The 20,441-nt window shown below is 43.5% G+C and overlaps 1 protein-coding gene across 1 annotated transcript; it reads right to left on the bottom strand.

Moving 5' to 3' along the window:
• Positions 1–13,249: 13,249 nt before the first annotated feature.
• LOC121553848 (jupiter microtubule associated homolog 1-like) lies at positions 13,250–20,142 on the bottom strand. Its single transcript, XM_045217347.1, has 3 exons — positions 20,090–20,142; positions 18,487–18,629; positions 13,250–13,658 (listed from the first exon to the last, which is right to left on the bottom strand). Exons 1-3 carry the CDS (start codon positions 20,140–20,142, stop codon positions 13,549–13,551), a joined length of 306 nt encoding a protein of 101 aa, XP_045073282.1. The 3' UTR covers positions 13,250–13,548.
• Between the last annotated feature and the right edge of the window lie 299 nt (positions 20,143–20,441).

Raw genomic sequence — 20,441 nt, 5'->3', positions numbered from 1 at the left:
TGAAATGAGTTTGCTTGCAGCACAATAGAAGGTTGCTATTTTTTATTATAATTTTTTACTCCTTATACAAACTTATACAAACAACAACTTACAGACACACACAAACAATGTCTTCATCTCATCTGTCCAGACCTGCATGCTCACACCCCCATCCCTAGTTCCTGCACTATTGTTTGCCACTTGGCCTTAAATTGTACCAATTCATTTTTTTTCGCGGTCGCCCATGCTATTTCAATATATCAATAATAAATCATTCGATTTTTCCATCGTGTTAATGATGGCGGATTGATTGATTTCCATGTTTTTAGTATACGTTTTTTCAAAATGAGTGATGAGAAGAGAATCGTCCAGCCCATTGGGTATCTCACTACACACCATATGCCATGACTTGAAATATGCAGATAGATGGATTCAAAGTAAGTTTACATTGTAATACTTCTGACAGCCAACATTCTAGCTCCGCCCATACCTTTTGGATTTATAGCATTCCCAGAAAGCATGGATTCTTTATTAGTTTTACGCTTAAGACATGACTCTGCCATTGTGCTGTAGAATGTATGAGTTTTTCTCTTGTATAATCAATTATATATGTTAATTTAAACTGGATTAAGCGTACATTTTAGTTAACTGTAATTTTGTTAGTTATGCTCCAACTTTCCCTCCAGTTCTTTTTAAGACTTGGTTCCAAAAGTATATATACAGTTGAAGTCGGAAGCTTACATACACTTTGGTCAAATACATTTAAACTCAGTTTTTCACAATTCCTGACATTTAATCCTAGTAAAAATTCCCTGTCTTAGGTCAGTTAGATCACCACTTTATTTAAAGAATGTGAAATGTCTGAATAATAGTAGAGAGAATGATTTATTTCAGCTTTTATTTCTTTCATCACTTTCCCAGTGGGTCAGAAGTTTACATACACTCAATTAGTATTTGGTAGCATTGCCTTTAAATTGTTTAACTTGGGTCAAACGTTTCGGGTAGCCTTCCACAAGCTTCCCACCATAAGTTGGGTGAATTTTGGCCCATTCCTCCTGACAGAGCTGGTGTAACTGAGTCAGGTTTGTAGGCCTCCTTGCTCGCACACTCTTTTTAAGTTCTGCCCACACATTTTATATAGGATTGAGGTCAGGGCTTTGTGAGGGCCACTCCAATACCTTGACTTTCCTGTCCTTAAGCCATTTTGCCACAACTTTGGAAGTGTGCTTGGGGTCATTGTCCATTTGGAAGACCCATTTGCGACCAAGCTTTAACTTCCTGACTGATGTCTTGAGATGTTGCTTCAATATATCCACATCATTTTCCTTCCTCATGATGCGTTCTATTTTGTGAAGTGCACCAGTCCCTCCTGCAGCAAAGCACCCCCACAGCATGATGCTGCCACCCCCGTGCTTCACGGTTGGGATGGTGTTCTTCGGCTTGCAAGGCTTCCACCAAACATAACAATGGTCATTATGGCCAAACAGTTCTATTTTTGTTTCATCAGACCAGAGGACATTTCTCCAAAAAGTATGATCTTTGTCCCCATGTGCAGTTGCAAACTGTAGTCTGGCTTTTTTATGGCGTTTTGGAGCAGTGGCTTCTTCCTTGCTGAGCGGCCTTTCAGGTTAGGTCGATATAGGACTGGTTTTACTGTGGATATAGATAATTTTGCACCTGTTTCCTCCAGCATCTTCACAAGGTCCTTTGCTGTTGTTCTGGGATTGATTTGCACTTTTCGCACCAAAGTAAGTTAATCTCTTGGAGACAGAACGCGTCTCCTTCCTGAGCGGTATGACGGCTGCGTGGTCCCATGGCGTACTATTGTTTGTACAGATGAATGTGGTACCTTCAGGCACAAGTAGATGTCCTAACCGACTTGCCAAAATGATAGTTTGTTAACAAGAAATGTGTGGAGTGGTTGAAAAACGAGTTTTAATGACTCCAACCTAAGTGTATGTAAACTTCAACTGTATATATATTTTTTGATTGTCAGTTGGATATGCTCTCTGCAAGGTTTTGTATATCTTCCCTATCATATTAACATCCTTTTCTGACACAAATAAGATTCCCTCAAGGTTACTCTGATGTCCAAAAGATTTCAAATCGAAATTTCGTGTAACTTTTAACTTCTATGTATTTGAAAAATTGGTCAGTCCAAATTTACTTTTTAATTCTGTCATGGAAATAAATGTATTTCCTGTTACCAAGTCATTTACGGTTTCTATGCCTTTAGTAAAAATTGATCAGTGAATTCTGAAAAGCTATCTAAGGATTGTTCCATAAGGTTGTGTTTTTAGGGAGTGATATTGGTTCTTGTAGAATACGTTTCATTTTCTTCCATGTTGTTATAGTGTTATTAACTATGAAAAATCATGAAAAGCTATGAAAAATCAGTCTATTATTGAAACCACATTGTTAATTGTTAATACACTTTGGAAGCATATATGAAATGTGTTGTCATCACATAATATTATTACTGGTGTTGTTTTTCCATTTCAAGAGCTTTATGGTGACTGTGACAAGTTGATGGGGACTGTGTTCAAGCTGGTGACAGAGACAGAGGACAATGACATTAGCTTAGGTAACCAAAACCCAGAGGCCAGCCATCCTATTGGCCAAAATAGTCAAATCCCTCCCATTGGTCATATTGATTGGTTAGATGAGCCGTCATTGTGACCTTTGACCTCTCGTGACCCCCAGGTGACATCTTGCAGGCCAGTGAATACCTGTTCCTTGTCATCAACTCCTATAAGAGGATTGTGGAGGGACAGACTATCAATGGGGAGATGGAGCCATTTGGACCATCAACTACTACACAATGTAAAAACATGAGGGTTCACAGATTTCAGATGTCCAGATAAACAGACTACATATTCATGTGTCTGTAAATACTCACAATAATCCTAGTTAAAGTTAAAATATATTAATATGAAAAAACATGATTTTAGTATGGTTTGTAGTGCTGAAATGTTAAACATTCATGGAGTGTTTGTCTATATAGACTTGGCTCTAGGACTTTGTTGAGGTCTTGGTCTAGTTGGTGCCATTCCTTGTTTTTTTTTTAATTCCTTGGGCCATTTAATTCTTTCTCTTTTTGGTTGGGCTTGAGTTTCTGGAGTGGCATCAGATGGGTCCCTCCTGTGGCCTTGGGGTGACACGGGTGCTGAGAGATCTCCAGTGCTGTGGGGTGCTTCCTGACTGGAGTTCTCCTGTGTCTCTGGAGGTGCTACCACTTTGTGCTGCTGTGTCTCCCCTCTTCCACACCTGGTCCTGGCTTGTTGTATTTTCAGCCCCTATTTATTCTTGCAGGTCTTTCCGCAGTGCCACTTTACTTCTAATACCTCCCACTTCTAATGCCTGATTATACTGGTAAATTGTTAATTATTTGTGATGTCATATTGCAACATATGGAATGCCATTAGATTTGAATATGGGAGCGGTGAGACAGTAACATAAGTCTTTGTATGTGTTGTTTTTGTTTTTCAATCAGATTTCTGCTCTTGTATCCATTGGGGGACATGACACAAAACGTTTGGCACGTAACATTCTTGCTCACATGTTTTCTGACAGTGTTGCAAAGAAGATAAACTGGAAAAGGTTGAACGGGAAAAAAACCTTCAGCCAAATGGTGACAAAGACTGTACTCATACGTAAGTAAATTACTAATGAGTCTCATTATATGCATATGCAATGGTGGGGTGGGGTGATTTTTTCCTAAGCTTTGTAACAGGATGTATGCAAACTCCATTGTGCAATCCCGAAAATCCTTCATAGGTAAAGGGGAAAGTTTAAAGTCACTTCAGCAACAGGTTTGAATCATGCAGGCTGCTCATGTTTACTATAAATGTGTGAAGTATAATTGTGTCTCCCGTTCACTCAACTATTTGAAGTCTGGGGAACTTCAGTATTGGACATTTGGAGGTTTAATTGAAGCCCTGGCATTCAGCTCTGGCATTTGATTGGCTCTGAGTAACTCTACCCATGCAACATACAACACGTCACTAGTTTCCATTTAGACTGTGCCGTACTCTACCACTTTTTCTCGTCTTTCTGAGGAGATCTTCTCCAGACTTTTAAACGGTATGAGAGAAGCCTGGGATTCCGAGGCCACGTATAACTCAACTAATAGAACACATGTAGAAATGAATATCACTCTCACTAACATAGTGCTAGCAACACATCTTTAAACATTTCCTTCGTTTTATATAACAAGTTGTGTGTCTTTTTGTTTGTTTGTTTAGGTGCTGTACGGAAGTGTCATGTCTCCCAGACTGCAACAGATGGAGAAATATCGAGGCATTCCCTCAGATGGTTCGATCTGGTATCCACCAAAGCTGCAGAGCATGTTCTAAGACCGGAAGACTAATCTTAAGACAACTCAGGTCATCGACCACTCACAGACTGCTCAGAGGGAAATGTCTGGTCTCTGGCATCTCTGCATGGGACGTTGTTCTCCATCCTCAACAGGCACGTGCACAGAGAGGGCTCTACCTGTGCAGAGTACATGCCCATTTCAGGCCGATTTGCCCTTCCACTCTCCAAAGTGCCCTTTTCGGTGGTGGTCGAATTTCCTCCCCAAAGTTGTTTTTTTATATAACCCACTGCCCGCAAGCTGTCGTTAAATTTTCATCTATGCTTCAGAACCAAAAAGTTCTGCGTCTTCATTGTTGATGTTGATCAATGGCCAGTCATCAGCATTGGCGGGTAAAGGCGGTCACGCATATCCAGATTAGTGCCCTGAAAGAACCAGTTTTGCCTGACAAAAACAGAGTAGACCTACGTTAGGCATCATCGCCAGAACATTAATAGGCTACCTGGCAATTTGATTGATAATTTTCATATCAGATAGGCCTAGTTTGGGTGGCTACTGGGTATACAGTGTATTCGGAAAGTATACAGACCCCTTGACTTTTTCCATATTTTATTACAGCCTTATTCTAAAATGTATTAAATATTTTTTTCCCTTATCAATCTACCCACAATACGCCATAATGACAAAGCAAAAACAGGTTTTTTGAAATTTTTGCAATTGTATAATACAAATATAAAATAAAATACCTTATTTATGTAAGTATTCAAAACCTTTGCTATGAGACTATAAATTGAGCTCAGGTGCATCTTGTTTCCATTGAGCACCCTTGAGATGTTTCTACATCTTGATTGGAGTCCACCTGTGGTAAATTCAATAGATTGGACATGATTTGGAAAGGCACACATCTGTCTATATAAGGTCCCACAGTTGACAGTGCATGTCAGAGCAAAAACCAAGCCATTAGGTCGAAGGAATTGTCCGTAGAGCACAGAGACAGGATTGTCGAGGCACAGATCTGGGGAACGGTACCAAAATATGTCTGCAGCATTGAAGGTCCCAAACAACACAGTGGCCTCCTTCATTCTTAAATGGAAGAAGTTTGGAACCACCAAGACTCTTCCTAGAGCTGGCCGCCCGGCCAAACTGAGCAATCGGGGGAGAAGGGCCTTGGTCATGGAGGTGACCAAGAACCCGATGGTCACTCTGACAGAGCTCCAGAGTTCCTCTGTGGAGATGGGAGAAACTTCCAGAAGGACAATCATTTCTGCAGCGCTCCACCAATCAGAACCTTATGGTAGAGTTGCCAGACGGAAGCCACTCCTCATTAAAAGGCACATGACAGCCCGCTTGGAGTTTGCTAAAAGGCACCTAAAGGACTCAGACCATGAGAAAAAATATTATCTGGTCTGAGAAAACCAAGATTGAACTCTTTGGCCTGAATGCCAAGCGTCACGTCTGCGGGGAAACCTGGCACCATCCCTACCGTGAAACATGGTGGTGGCAGCATCATGCTGTGGGGATATTTTTCAGCGGCAGCGACTGGGAGACTAGTCAGGACCGAGGGAAAGACGAACGGAGCAAAGTACAGAGAGATCCTTGATGAAAACCTGCTCCAGAGCGCTCAGGACCTCAGACTGGGGCGAAGGTTCACCTTCCAACAGGACAACGACCCTAAGCACACAGCCAAGACAACGCAGGAGTGGCTTCGGGGCAAGTCTCTGAATGTCCTTGAGTGGCGCCATCCAGAGCCTGGACTTGAACCCGATCGAACATCTCTGGAGAGACCTGAAAATAGCTGTGCAGCGACGCTCCCCATCTAACCTGAGAAAGCTTGAGAGGATCTGCAGAGAAGTGTGCCAAGCTTGCAGCATCATACCCAAGAAGACTCGAGGCTGTAATCGCTGCCAAAGGTACTTCAACAAAGTACTGAGTAAAGGGTCTGAATACTTATGTAAATGTGATATTTCATTTATTTAAAAAAATATTAGCAAAAATGTCTAAAAACCTGTTTTTGCTTTGTCATTATGGGGTATTGTGTGTAGATTGATGAGGGGGAAAACGATTTAGTTCATTTTAGAATAAGGTTGTAACGTAACAAAATGTAGAAAAAGTCAAGGGGTCTGAATACTTTCTGAATGCACTCTATGTCTAAAGATAAGCAGCTGATCGCACTGCCTTAAATATTATGGGATGAAGATGTACAGTGGGGAAAAAAAGTATTTAGTCAGCCACCAATTGTGCAAGTTCTCCCACTTAAAAAGATGAGAGAGGCCTGTAATTTTCATCATAGGTACACGTCAACTATGACAGACAAAATGAGGGGAAAAAATCCAGAAAATCACATTGTAGAATTTTTTATGAATTTATTTGCAAATTATGGTGGAAAATAAGTATTTGGTCAATAACAAAAGTTTCTCAATACTTTGTTATATACCCTTTGTTGGCAATGACACAGGTCAAATGTTTTCCGTAAGTCTTCACAAGGTTTTCACACACTGTTGCTGGTATTTTGGCCCATTCCTCCATGCAGATCTCCTCTAGAGCAGTGATGTTTTGGGGGCTGTCGCTAAGCAACACAGACTTTCAACTCCCTCCAAAGATTTTCTATGGGGTTGAGATCTGGAGACTGGCTAGGCCACTCCAGGACCTTGAAATGCTTCTTACAAAGCCACTCCTTCGTTGTCCGGGCGGTGTGTTTGGGATCATTGTCATGCTGAAAGACCCAGCCACGTTTCATCTTCAATGCCCTTGCTGATGGAAGGAGGTTTTCACTCAAAATCTCACGATACATGGCCCCATTCATTCTTTCCTTTACACGGATCAGTTAGTCCTGGTCCCTTTGCAGAAAAACAGCCCCAAAGCATGATGTTTCCACCCCCATGCTTCACAGTAGGTATGGTGTTCTTTGGATGCAACTCAGCATTCTTTGTCCTCCAAACATGACGAGTTGAGTTTTTACCAAAAAGTTATATTTTGGTTTCATCTGACCATATGACATTCTCCGATCCTCTTCTGGATCATCCAAATGCACTCTAGCAAACTTCAGATGGGCCTGGACATGTACTGGCTTAAGCAGGGGGACACGTCTTGCACTGCAGGATTTGAGTCCCTGGCGGCGTAGTGTGTTACTGATGGTAGGCTTTGTTACTTTGGTCCCACCTCTCTGCAGGTCATTCACTAGGTCCCCCGTGTGGTTCTGGGATTTTTGCTCACCGTTCTTGTGATCATTTTGACCCCACGGGGTGAGATCTTGCGTGGAGCCCCAGATCGAGGGAGATTATCAGTGGTCTTGTATGTCTTCCATTTCCTAATAATTGCTCCCACAGTTGATTTCTTCAAACCAAGCTACTCACCTATTGCAGATTCAGTCTTCCCAGCCTGGTGCAGGTCTACAATTTGGTTTCTGGTGTCCTTTGACAGCTCTTTGGTCTTGGCCATAGTGGAGTTTGGAGTGTGACTGTTTGAGGTTGTGGACAGGTGTCTTTTATACTGATAACAAGTTCAAACAGGTGCCATTAATATAGGTAACGAGTGGAGGACAGAGGAGCCTCTTAAAGAAGTTACAGGTCTGTGAGAGCCAGAAATCTTGCTTGTTTGTAGGTGACCAAATACTTATTTTCCACCATAATTTGCAAATAAATTCATTAAAAATCCTACAATGTGATTTTCTGGATTTTTTCTTCTCAATTTGTCTGTCATAGTTGACGTGTACCTATGATGATAATTACAGGCCTCTCTCGTCTTTTTAAGTGGGAGAACTTGCACAATTGGTGGCTGACTAAATACTTTTTTCCCCCACTGTAGCATATTCTGGCAAATTTATTACGATATTTGCGAGGAAAACAGGGCTACCCGGCTGTACTTAGATCTGAGACTATCCATTTAGTATGATATGTTACGTATTGTATGGTTACATAAGACAGATGGTTGCTTAAGGCAAAAACAAAAGTGGGGTGGTTGGTCGTGGTGGATAGTTGGGTGTATACCGCGAGCGTCTAGCAACCAAAAAGTTGCGAGATTGAATCTCAACATGGACAACTTTAGCATTTTAGCTGATTAGCAACCTTTCAACTACTTACTACTTTTTAGCTACTTTGCAACTACTTAGCATGTTAGCTAACCCTTCCCCTAACCCTAACGTTAGCCACCTAACAACCTAGCTAGAATTTGTAACTTATTACACGTTTTTGCAAATTCGTAACATATTTTGCATTTTGTAACATATAATAAGAATTGTAATTCGTAACATATCATACAAAATGGGCGATGGACATCCACAAATTAATACCATACGAAACGTAACATGTCATGCTAAATGAAGGGTCTCAAATGTACATACAGTGAGGGAAAAAAGTATTTGATCCCCTGCTGATTTTGTACGTTTGCCCACTGACAAAGAAATGATCAGTCTATAATTTTAATGGTACGTTTATTTGAACAGTGAGAGACAGAATAACAGCAAAAAAATCCAGAATAACGCATGTCAAAAATGTTATAAATTGATTTGCATTTTAATGAGGGAAATAAGTATTTGACCCCCTCTCAATAAGAAAGATTTCTGGCTCCCAGGTGTCTTTTATACAGGTAACGAGCTGAGATTAGGAGCACACTCTTAAAGGGAGTGCTCCTAATCTCAGTTTGTTACCTGTATAAAAGACACCTGTCCACAGAAGCAATCAATCAATCAGATTCCAAACTCTCCACCATGGCCAAGACCAAATAGCTCTCCAAGGATGTCAGGGACAAGATTGTAGACCTACACAAGGCTGGAATGGGCTACAAGACCATCACCAAGCAGCTTGGTGAGAAGGTGACAACAGTTGGTGCGATTATTTGCAAATGGAAGAAACACAAAAGAACTGTCAATCTCCATCGGCCTGGGGCTCCATGCAAGTTCTCACCTCGTGGAGTTGCAATGATTATGAGAATGGTGAGGAATCAGCCCAGAACTACACGGGAGGATCTTGTCAATGATCTCAAGGCAGCTGGGACCATAGTCACCAAGAAAACTATTGGTAACACACTACGCCGTGAAGGACTGAAATCCTGCAGCGCCCGCAAGGTCACCCTGCTCAAAAAAGCACATATACATGCCCATCTGAAGTTTGTCAATGAACATCTGAATGATTCAGAGGAGAACTGGGTGAAAGTGTTGTGGTCAGATCAGACCAAAATGGAGCTCTTTGGCATCAACTCAACTCGCCGTGTTTGGAGGAGGAGGAATGCTGCCTATGACCCCAAGAACACCATCCCCACCGTCAAACATGGAGGTGGAAACATTATGCTTTGGGTGTTTTTTCTGCTAAGGGGACAGGACAACTTCACCGCATCAAGGGACGATGGACGGGGCCATGTACCGTCAAATCTTGGGTGAGAACCTCCTTCCCTCAGCCAGGGCATTGAAAATGGGTTGTGGATGGGTATTCCAGCATGACAATGACCCAAAACACACAGCCAAGGCAACAAAGGAGTGGCTAAAAAGAAGCACATTAAGGTCCTGGAGTGGCCTAGCCAGTCTCCAGACCTTAATCCCATAGAAAATCTGTGGAGGGAGCGGAAGGTTCGAGTTGCCAAACGTCATCCTCGAAACCTTAATGACTTGGAGAAGATCTACAAAGAGGAGTGGGACAAAATCCCTCCTGAGATGTGCTTTGCAAACCTGGTGGCCAACTACAAGAAACGCTCTGACCTCTGTGATTGCCAACAAGGGTTTTGCCACCAAGTACTAAGTCATGTTTTGCAGAGGGGTCAAATACTTATTTCCCTAATTAAAATGCAAATCAATTTATAACATTTTTGACATGCGTTTTTCTGGATTTCTTTGTTGTTATTCTATCTCTCACTGTTCAAATAAACCTACCATTAAAATTATAGACTGATCATTTCTTTGTCAGTGGGCAAACGTACAAAATCAGCAGGGGATCAAATACTTTTTTCCCTCACTGTACATAATCAAACTAAATGCTCTGAGACCAGGTTGGGCTGGCCAGCCTGGACTCATACACTAGACATACCATAGGAAATGTAAATCGGGACACTCAAATTTGTATGATATGCTACGTTTGGTATGGTTACATAAGACAGATGGTTAATTAATGCAAAAACGAAAGTAGGGTGGTTGGTCGGGCTGACAATGAGCACTCTGCAGGCAGGCTGCCCTCCAAAGTGATGGTGCAGTGCAGACAGAACATGCTTTCCATCAGATCCTGCAACCTCCGCTACAAGTTGGTTGTATGATTTCGCCTGCTCTGGACTCCAGAGAAGTGACATGATATATCCCTAGTTGACATTGAAAGCTAACATGAATCAATTTCTGCTCCAAATGCAGTTGTAAAACACAGTTTATTTCTGTAGCCTGTCTTGTGTTTTGAAAATGCATCAACATTTATGGCTGTAATGCTACATTTGCGCGCATGTTCGTATGCACACGTGCATGTGTGTGCGGGTCGCAAGTTTTGTACCACTCCTTTTTTGGGGGTAGCGGGTCAAAAAGTTTGAAAACTTGCATGATAGTGGCAACAAATGGAGTTCAGTTGGATATAGTAATGTTAGGCTACAGTATTTCTTACAATCTTCTATTTTGATTGAAATTGTGTGGCCATTCTTAATAAGTTCAGGATTTATTCCAGCTCAAAATACATTGAGCTCTGAAAGTAGTATTTGGTCCCATATTCCTAGTAAGGAATGATTACGTCAAGCTTGTGACTCTACAAACTTGTTGGATGCATTTGCTGTTTGTTTTGGTTGTGTTTCAGATTATTTTGTGCCCAATAGAAATGAATGGTAAATAATGTATTGTTATTTCAGAATATGTTTCTAAACAATTCTACATTAATGTGGATGCTACCATGATTATGAATAGTCCTGAATAAATCGTGAATAATGATGAGTGAGAAAGTTAGACACAAATATCATACGCCCCCCCCAAAAAAAATGCTAACCTCCCCTGTTATTGTAATGGTAAGAGGTTAGTATAATATTTGTGTGTCTGTGACTTAATGACTCCAGACCACCACAATGAGATCCTCTTGAAAGCTGTATGTTTTTGAGGACTCAAAGCACTGACTGGGTTAGTACAGGTTTTTTTGACTGCTTTCATTCCACATTTGTCACACAGAGAGACAATGCAAAGGCACAAGCACCCCAAATGAAAAACACAGCATTGTAGAAGTCTGGGAGTGTCACATCCGTGACAAATAGTTCTGGTAACTCATTATTCCCTGCACGACTAGCTGAATCAATTAGAAGTCTTCAATCTATCATTCACGAGCAGGGGACCCACTGACAGTGCAGTTGTCTGCACCAGAGCATGGGGATTGGAGGACAGGTCTGCTCCGCTGATCCCACAAGGATGTGGCTGTGGTAGAGCTGGGACAATAAACCAAAAATGACAGACGCCCACATTGCCTTCCTCTCACCAAATCATGCTATTCAAAACTTTGACGCACAGTCTGACAGTAATTAGAAAGGAATGTTACAACACAACTTTCACTTGGCCACAGCCAGGGTATTTTTCAGTTCATATACAGTGTTATAGTATTATTATTAAATAGTCAAACTGAAACTGAAACTAAATGTATTTAGGTCATTGAATAACTACACAGCAAAATATTCCCATCAGAAATAAAGACATAGCCATGTATATCCTTGAGACTTTCACAGTGATAAACCTGCATGAATTCAGATGAACAAGTAACGGTCATGTAGCCCATCTTGACCCTTCAGAACAGCACTTCAACATGTGAATTCACTAAAGCCATGTGTGCAATTTCATTCAAATGACATTTGAACTAAATTGACCTGTGTATGTAAATACATAAATTGAACCACAGGTTTTCCTGTACAAGGCAGACAGTAAGATAGGCATCAGACCTGTAAGAGAGACAATGAACAAGAACTCTGGATACTTTGCTTAACGTACCAAATTGTTGGTCCAACATCGAGAATTAAAAGATTATGCAAACCGAGAACCAGGCAGAGCTGTTATAAGGTCACTTGTCATTCTATCCGATGGAGTACCATACACAAACAGGAATACTTTAAGCTGTTGTTGAGATAGTTTCCCTTTTAAAAAACACCCAGCACTCATAACTGGCATTGAAGTTATAACATTGATGTAAAGACTACAGATAAAATACAAAAACTGAAATCTGATTCTCCATTTCATGACATTAGAATGCCCATTCTCTGAACATATTCTCTGAATTTAGTCTTCAGAAATAATGACGCCAGTGTTTTTATTATTTTTTTACAAAGGCTTCACCAAAATGTTTTGGTTGAGTCGGACTCAGAACAAACCAGGCGTGCATGCAGTCTTTGCCAAACAATGAACACAGTGCAAAAGCAACAACTTCATTGTATCCATTTTTTATTTGTATTTTTCTCAACCTTATCGATCTCGCATCAGAGCTTTTGCCATGGACACAGGGATGGAGTGAGAGACAACTTAAACCTCATGCCCTTTGACCAGCAGGCCTGTGACTACAGCACTACAGATGCTAGGGGCTTGGATCGGGTACATAAAGTGCTTCTGTCAAAAAACTCTTACAAAAATTTAAAAAGAGGGGATATCAAAACAATAGACTCAGGGATGGAGGAAGAGGAGGACAGAATTCCTGGACTCACAGATGAACAGGTGGGGATTCTTCTTTTTTCTTTGATAATAGGATGGCGGAGTTTGGAGAAAAAGAGAGATAGGGAATGAGAGGGACCTGTTACAGCGTTATCTAAACATGGGAAAGGAGACAGGATAACATGCTTAAGACTTAAGCATTTCAACATGTGGTAATAACATACACAGAAACAAGCCTATATGCACAAACATTATAAATATTTAACATTTCAACATAGCCGTGGGAAACAGGGGTGCTGAGGGTGCTGCAGCACTCCCTGATAAATAAATATATGTTTTTTTATAGAAAATTACTGCAGTAGGCCTTTATTACTCCTGTATGAGAGGAGAAAAATACTAGTCAGCAGAGCGGAGAAAAATACTCCTCAACAGTGGAAGTTAGCAAGAAAAACACAACCTGTCCACACCATTCCCCGTGTCATTGTCTCCATTCTAAGAGGAGATGAAGGGGAAAATAGTAAATTATTAGAAGAAAAACAGAAAGGAGTAGGCCAACTACATGAAAGCAAAGTGAAAGAGAAAATCCTCTACAAGGAATGCCTATTGTTTAACTTTGAGGACATGTTAACATGGGAAATTCCAGATTTATCACACACACACACAAACACACAGTGTTAAGCTGTCATCTCACCCCGGCGTTGGAGTCTTCAATGTTGTTGGAGGAGGACTTGGCAGCACATCTCCTCAGTGGAGCCAAGGGCTCTCCACACAGCACTCCAGTGGGATTCCCACCTTTAGATACACAGAATTGACACAATTAACATTGTTTGATTCTCATTTATTCCCTGTGAATTGTCTGGCTAATCACCAAGTGATAGAGAGCTACATTCTAATCTACGGACCTGTCTAATGTCAGAAATTATAAAGTTTTAGATCCTTGATAGCGTTACAAGCAGCCGAACACCGCATCTAATGAAGTAGAATGAAACTAAAACGACTTAGCTTTGCCCTTTCACAGATTGACCCTCATTAATTTTTTATTGCTTAATCACAAGGGGTTGGGAGTTATGACCTAGAAATGAAAGTTTGGAGGAAGAGTGAGAGTTCACAGCCACAACGACAGGGAACATTCCAATTCAACATCCTGCCTGGGGGCAAGCCAAAAACCCCTCCGTTTCCCCACCTGACCTTTCAGACAACATGCAGAACTCCCCTACTCAAGTCAGTTGGATTTATCGTATCATATATCATCGTATTATTTACGCTGATCGTATTATTTACGACAAAGCATATGTGATCAATATCACTATCAATGGAAACAAAGAGACAAGCAGCTTCAATAGGTTTCAGACAAAGAGCCCTTGAGAGAAGGACTGTCCATTGATGTCCATAGAGCAGTCAGTGTACAGTAATAAACTGACATAATAACTCTAGACTCCACCACAATGAGATCCTCCTGAAAGCTCTATGTTTTTGAAGACTCAAAGCACTGATTGGGTTAGTACAGGGTGCTTTGCTTGCTTTCAATCCACATCTGGCACACTGAGACAACGCAAATGCACAAGCACCCCAAATGAAAAACACAGCATTGTGGAAGTCTGGGGGAGTCACTTTCCAAAAAATGATATTTTGAGGACATCAGTTGCGGCATTGCACCCGGTAGTTCTGCTAGCTTATTTTCTCCCACACAACTAGCTCATCAAAACAGCCCAACTTACTGGAGCAATTAGAAGTCTTTAATCATCTAAAAGCTGGGGACTCATTGACAATGCAGTCGTCCGCAGCTAATCATAGGGATGGGAGAACAGCTCTGCTCCCACAAGGATGTGGCTGTGGTCTATGGTCCTCCCACTTCACCTGGCACACAAGGCCTCAGTAGCGGTGTGTGGGTAAAATCACCGGGGAAGACAAGCCAGAAAGAAAATGGCATATAATAACCTTTGTTTGCTCTATAACCTCTTAGTTCATATGCCTTGCGACCGTGATATATAGGCCTAAGGCCGAGACAATATGTCACGATCGTCGGTAAGAGATGAGGACCAAGGCGCAGCGTTGAATGCGAACATATTTATTTATATAATGATCACACGATCAAAACAACAAAACGATGACGTGACAGTCAATGGTCAAACACAAACCAACACGAACAAGAAACCACAATGAATGAATGCCTAACGGCTACCTAAGTATGACTCCCAATCAGAGACAACGAGCTACAGCCGTCTCTGATTGGGAGCCACCCTGGCCAACATAGATATACAAACACTAGAACCAACACACATGAAAACTCACACCCTGGCTCAACATACTAGAGTCCCCAGAGCCAGGGCGTGACAGTACCCCCCCCTAAAGGCGTGGACTCCGACCGCGCCAACCAAATACCACAGGGGAGGGACCGGGTGGGCACTCCGCCTTGGCGGCGGATCCGGCTCTGGGCATGATCCCCACTCGCTCTCTAACCCCCCAAAGTACCCCTGGTCCGGTCTGGCCCTGCTGACCGGAGCTGGACTGCACACTGGTGGAGCGGATTGCTCTAGCTCCGGCGTGAAGCAGCTGACCCGTGCTAAACCAGGCACCAGAGGAACAGGCACGGGCTGTGCCGGACTGACGACGCACACCACTGGCTTGGTGTGGGGAGCAGGAACGGCCCGAGCCGGGCTGACGAAACGCACCACTGACTTGGTGCGGGGAGCAGGAACGGGCCGAGCCGGGCTGATGGCGCACCACTGACTTGGTGCGGGAGCAGAACGGGCCGAGCCGGGCTGACGGAGCGCACCACTGACTTGGTGCGGGGAGCAGGAACGGGCCGAGCCGGGCTACGAGCGCACCATGACTTGGTGCGGGGGCAGGACGGGCCGGCCGGGCTGCGCGCACCACTGACTTGGTGCGAGGGGCAGGAACAGGCCGGGCCGGGCTGGCGAAGCGCACCATAGGCTTGGTGCGAGGAGCAGGAACAGGCCGGGCCGAGCTGGCGACGCGCACCGTAGGCTTGGTGCGAGGGGCAGGAGCAGGCCGGGCCGGGCTGGCGACGCGCACCGTAGGCTTGGTGCGAGGGGCAGGAACAGGCCGGGCTGGGCTGGCGACGCGCACCGTACACTTGGTGCGGGGAGCAGGAACAGACCGGACCGTACTGGGGACACACACCACTGGCCCTACACCGGGATCTGGAACGGGCCGGACCGGACTGGTAACACACCCCAGTACCTCTCGCCGTGCCTCTACACCTTCCATCCCCTCTTCGACCAGTGGCCCCCGTAACCTGGCGGCCTCCTCTGCCAACCCGCTGGACCGCTCTATCGCGGCCTCCTGCTGCCCCGACGTCGTGAGCCCCCCCTAAAAATGTTCTGGGGGTCTCTCTACCCCGTGGGCCAGGCCTCTATAGTTCTCGCCCAACTCTCGCTCTTCTGCTTCCAACTCCCTCCATTCAGCTCCTCATTTGGCTTGACCCAGTCGAAGCTCTTCCTCCACTGTTCCCAAGTCCACCCTCTCTGCTCCTCACTAGGCTTGACCCAGTCGAGGTTGCCACGGAGATCTGCTAGCGATTCCCCTGGCGATGGCTCCTGGACACGCTGCTTGGTCCAGTTTTGGTGGTTTCTTCTGTCACGCTCGTCGTAGGGAATAGAGGACCAAGGCGCAGCGTTGCAGGCAAACATACTCTTTAATTAGAGACACGATCAAAAACAACAAACGATACGTGACAGTTCACGGTCTAACATAAACAGACTAGAAACAAGAAACCACAATGAATGAATGCCTAACGGCTACCTAAGTATGACTCCCAATCAGAGACAACGAGCTACAGCCGTCTCTGATTGGGAGCCACCCTGGCCAACATAGATATACAAACACTAGAACCAACACACATGAAAACTCACACCCTGGCTCAACATACTAGAGTCCCCAGAGCCAGGGCGTGACACAATAAGGAGACACAGTGGCAGAATAAATTCAACCACACCTTTGTTTCATCAAAAAAACGGAGAGCAAGATCTGTCTGGTGAAGTCCACAATGCATTTCGCATGTCACAAACAGTTAGGAGGGCCGAGTGTCTGCAGGGTTTCGCTCCTCCCTTGTACTTGATTGATGAATTAAGGTCACTAATTAGTAAGGAACTCCCCTCACCTGGTTGTCTAGGTCTTTAATTGAAAAGAAAAACCAAAAACCTGCACACACTAGGCCCTTCATGGAATGAGTTTGACACCCCTGACCTACAGCATGGTCAAGCGAGTTAATGTTTCCAACATTTTCGGACTACTAAACTACCATTGATTTAGAACCACAGAGAGTTACCGCAAGTCGAAATGAAAACAGGGGCTGCCTCCACTATTCCAGCACCATTTCAACTTCAACATTTCAATATAATGTTTGTGTGGTGTGTGTATGTGTGTAAATACGTGCAAGTAGAAAAAACATGTTGACTCACCCTATTTGTAGAGCAGGTGTGTCAAACTCATGACTCTGTCATACAGTACACACTTTTCGTTTTTGTTGTCCTAGGCTACCTGGCTAAAATGCTAAAATGCTTGCTCGCTAGCCTAACTTCTTTTCATTGGCAAAGATGCGCCGGGCCAGCTAGCTAATTAACGTTAGCCTACTACATATTGAACTTCCATCCTCTCAGGCCAGGGGCACAATGTATGAATTTATGGTTGGATCAGAATCGGCGTTATAATCATTAGCCAGTACGGAGAATTAAGTAAAACCACAAGTCCAAATCCCTTCCAAATCCATCCATGGCTAATTTAGGAAAGGGACGATTTTTTAGCTAGCTAGCTAGCTAGCCCCAGAGGAAAACGACACAACAATTCCAAGTTTTTTCTGTAAATGACGTTATGCCTTTGATGTGAAGGCAAATCCAAAATTGCTTCGCTTAACACTTTTTTTGGTGCTCCAGGACTATTCACTGTTGAGCTCACCCAGTTTAGCTCAAAGCTGATTGATTGGCTATTTATTTATTTATTTTTATCGCTCGCTGCTCGCTGGCTTCCTTTGCATTCAATGCTATGAGCGGCAATAATGTCACTCTTTTTGACCAGACAGCATCAGATAGATGCGCTACACATACTGAGGAAGAGGGGCGATGTTTCGCTCGCTCGAATGCTTTCTCCGTTGAGGTACATTCAGCCACTTTCTTTGAAAAAATATTTTTGGGGAAACCTGGCTTCCCTTGGCATCCATGAATACAGGCTACTGCAAGGCCTCACTATGACATGGGGGAGGATTGGAGGCCTGACACAGGAGGATTCACTGGAGGCAATGCAGAGATCCTCATAAATATTTCAGCATGGCTCAGATTCAGCCCTACTGGGATTCAGTGTAGGAAGGAACTATGTCAATAACAGAAGATCAATAGTGGAAGATCTAATGTAGTGACTATGGATTGGAGGAGTTAATTGGCCATTTCCTATACATGGTGACTAAGCAAGGTGACCAACCACATGGTGACTGAGCATTTCTCCTATCTGGGAAGCAAATGTTAATCACATAATTATACATGTGGTTGCAACTTGCATCCCACATAGAGTAACCAGTCGTTTAGGTACATTACATAGGCTACTCACAACTATAGAGGAACGGTATAAGTATTACACAAGAGGCTGTGGTAGGGTGAGAGTTTACCAGGTGGGTTGTTCTTCCGATGAGCGTGCGGGTCATCTGGTTCAGCGAAGATGTTGGAGGCCAGCTTGTTCTCGCGATTGGGGGGCCTTTCCTCGTCATTGCCGAAAGAGGTCTTGGAGGCTCCTCCAGGGGGGCGCAGGACACTAAAAAGAGATAAGTAGTGAGTAAAATAACTAGCCTAACATATATTTCTTACTGGTACAGCCTTAAACTGGGATTTGTACCGGCTAAGTAAGAGTTCCTACTGAAGTGAAAAAAAGTGTGCACTTCTTAGTCTGAAATTTTGCACAGGACAAAGGGTATCATGTCCATTGACCAACCTGAAAACCATTCAATCTATTGCCTGAGGACTCAAACTGAAATCTTCCGCTGCTTTAGGTTCGCTACATTCTTCAGTCTGAGACTGCCATCTTCTTCTTCTTTGGGGTTTAACGGCAGTTGGCATCTAATATGTTGCATTATAAATCCATTATACTTTGTGATACAAAATGGGGAAAGAGGAAACTTTTAAATGTAAAACAAATAAAAAATAACACCCTTCCAACTAACCCCACACTCATAAACCCACTACCCCATTCCACTACTTTGACCCTATCTGCTCCTGCACCATGCCAACGGCCTGAGAGGACACGACACCACCACTGAACACACCCTGTAACTCTTCTGAAGTAAAATCTCGTATTCCCAAATATTTCTCTGCAGCTGCCACCACCACATCTATTTTCTACCATTGCTATGAACGCTAAGAAGCCAACCTTGAAGCATATATCACTTGTTGGCTTATCCCTCTGTGCTAGCACAGATCTACTACTCACAGGGATCCTCTCAGGATCCCTCACCCTTGACCCATCCTCCTCTACTTTATTCACTGCCTCAGCATACACCACCTTCTGCACCACTTGGACTCTGGCACCCCTACAGTTGACACACACAACTTTATCCACCAAAACTACACAATCCTCTGTCCCATGCCCTCCTGCACACTTCCCACATCTTGAAATCCCCCTCCTACACACTGCTGCACCTGAAACACTGCAGTGGATTCGGCACAAAAGCTCTAACAGGATAACGGATATATCCTAACATGACTTTGTCGGGTAAAGACTCTGACTCAGAATTCAAAAGGACTGACAGTGACTCCTCTGCTTCACCACGTTCACCACCGTGTCTGCGTCGCACCAAACGGCGGGTGTCACAAAAAACGTCATTTGCTCCACCTCCACACTTAATGCTACCCCAAACATCACTCCCTTCAATGGTGCCCTATTCCTAAGCTCAAAGCAAGAAACAGATCTACACCCAAGTTGTATGACATGGAGCACCCGCTCCCTCTGGGCAGAAGAAACACAAACAAATATCACAAGTCCACTACAGGTTACCTTCACTGATTCAACTGCACCAAACTCCTTTCCCCCCCACCCTGAAACAAATGGATCCACCAAAAGGCAAGGATCCACTTTATCCCAAAATGGCACTCCTATTGGACCAGATTCTTCTTTATCATGTCCATCGATGCCAGGCTCGGGTTCCGAGCTCTTCACCACACCTTCCACCACAATTAACTCACCCTCACCTCCAGAACTCTGTCTGGCGTACGGCTCACTGTTTGCACTTGACACCAATCTTCTTCGATACCTCTTCCCTCTTTTCTGCCATCTTTAACAGATTCAGACAACCTCTGCCTCCCTCATTCTCTTCATCCTCTCTTTTTCCCTCCATTCCTCCTCCGAAATCCAATTAAACGACTCCATTAGAAAATATTCAACTTTTTCGCATCGTAATCTTTCTTGCCTCCTCGAGGGACGCGATCTCTCTACCAGTCCCCCATTTCCACCCCCTATTCTGAGACTGCCATCGTTGAAGTTGTTTGTGGTGAAGTCAAAATAAGGGTTATTGTACAAAACAAAGTCATCAGCGATTGGATCATCTCTAACCAATCAGATTATCAAAGCCAA

This window comes from Coregonus clupeaformis, unplaced genomic scaffold, assembly GCF_020615455.1.
Source record: "Coregonus clupeaformis isolate EN_2021a unplaced genomic scaffold, ASM2061545v1 scaf1019, whole genome shotgun sequence".
In the NCBI taxonomy this organism is placed as follows: domain Eukaryota; kingdom Metazoa; phylum Chordata; class Actinopteri; order Salmoniformes; family Salmonidae; genus Coregonus; species Coregonus clupeaformis.
This window is presented reverse-complemented; position numbering and strand designations above follow the sequence as displayed.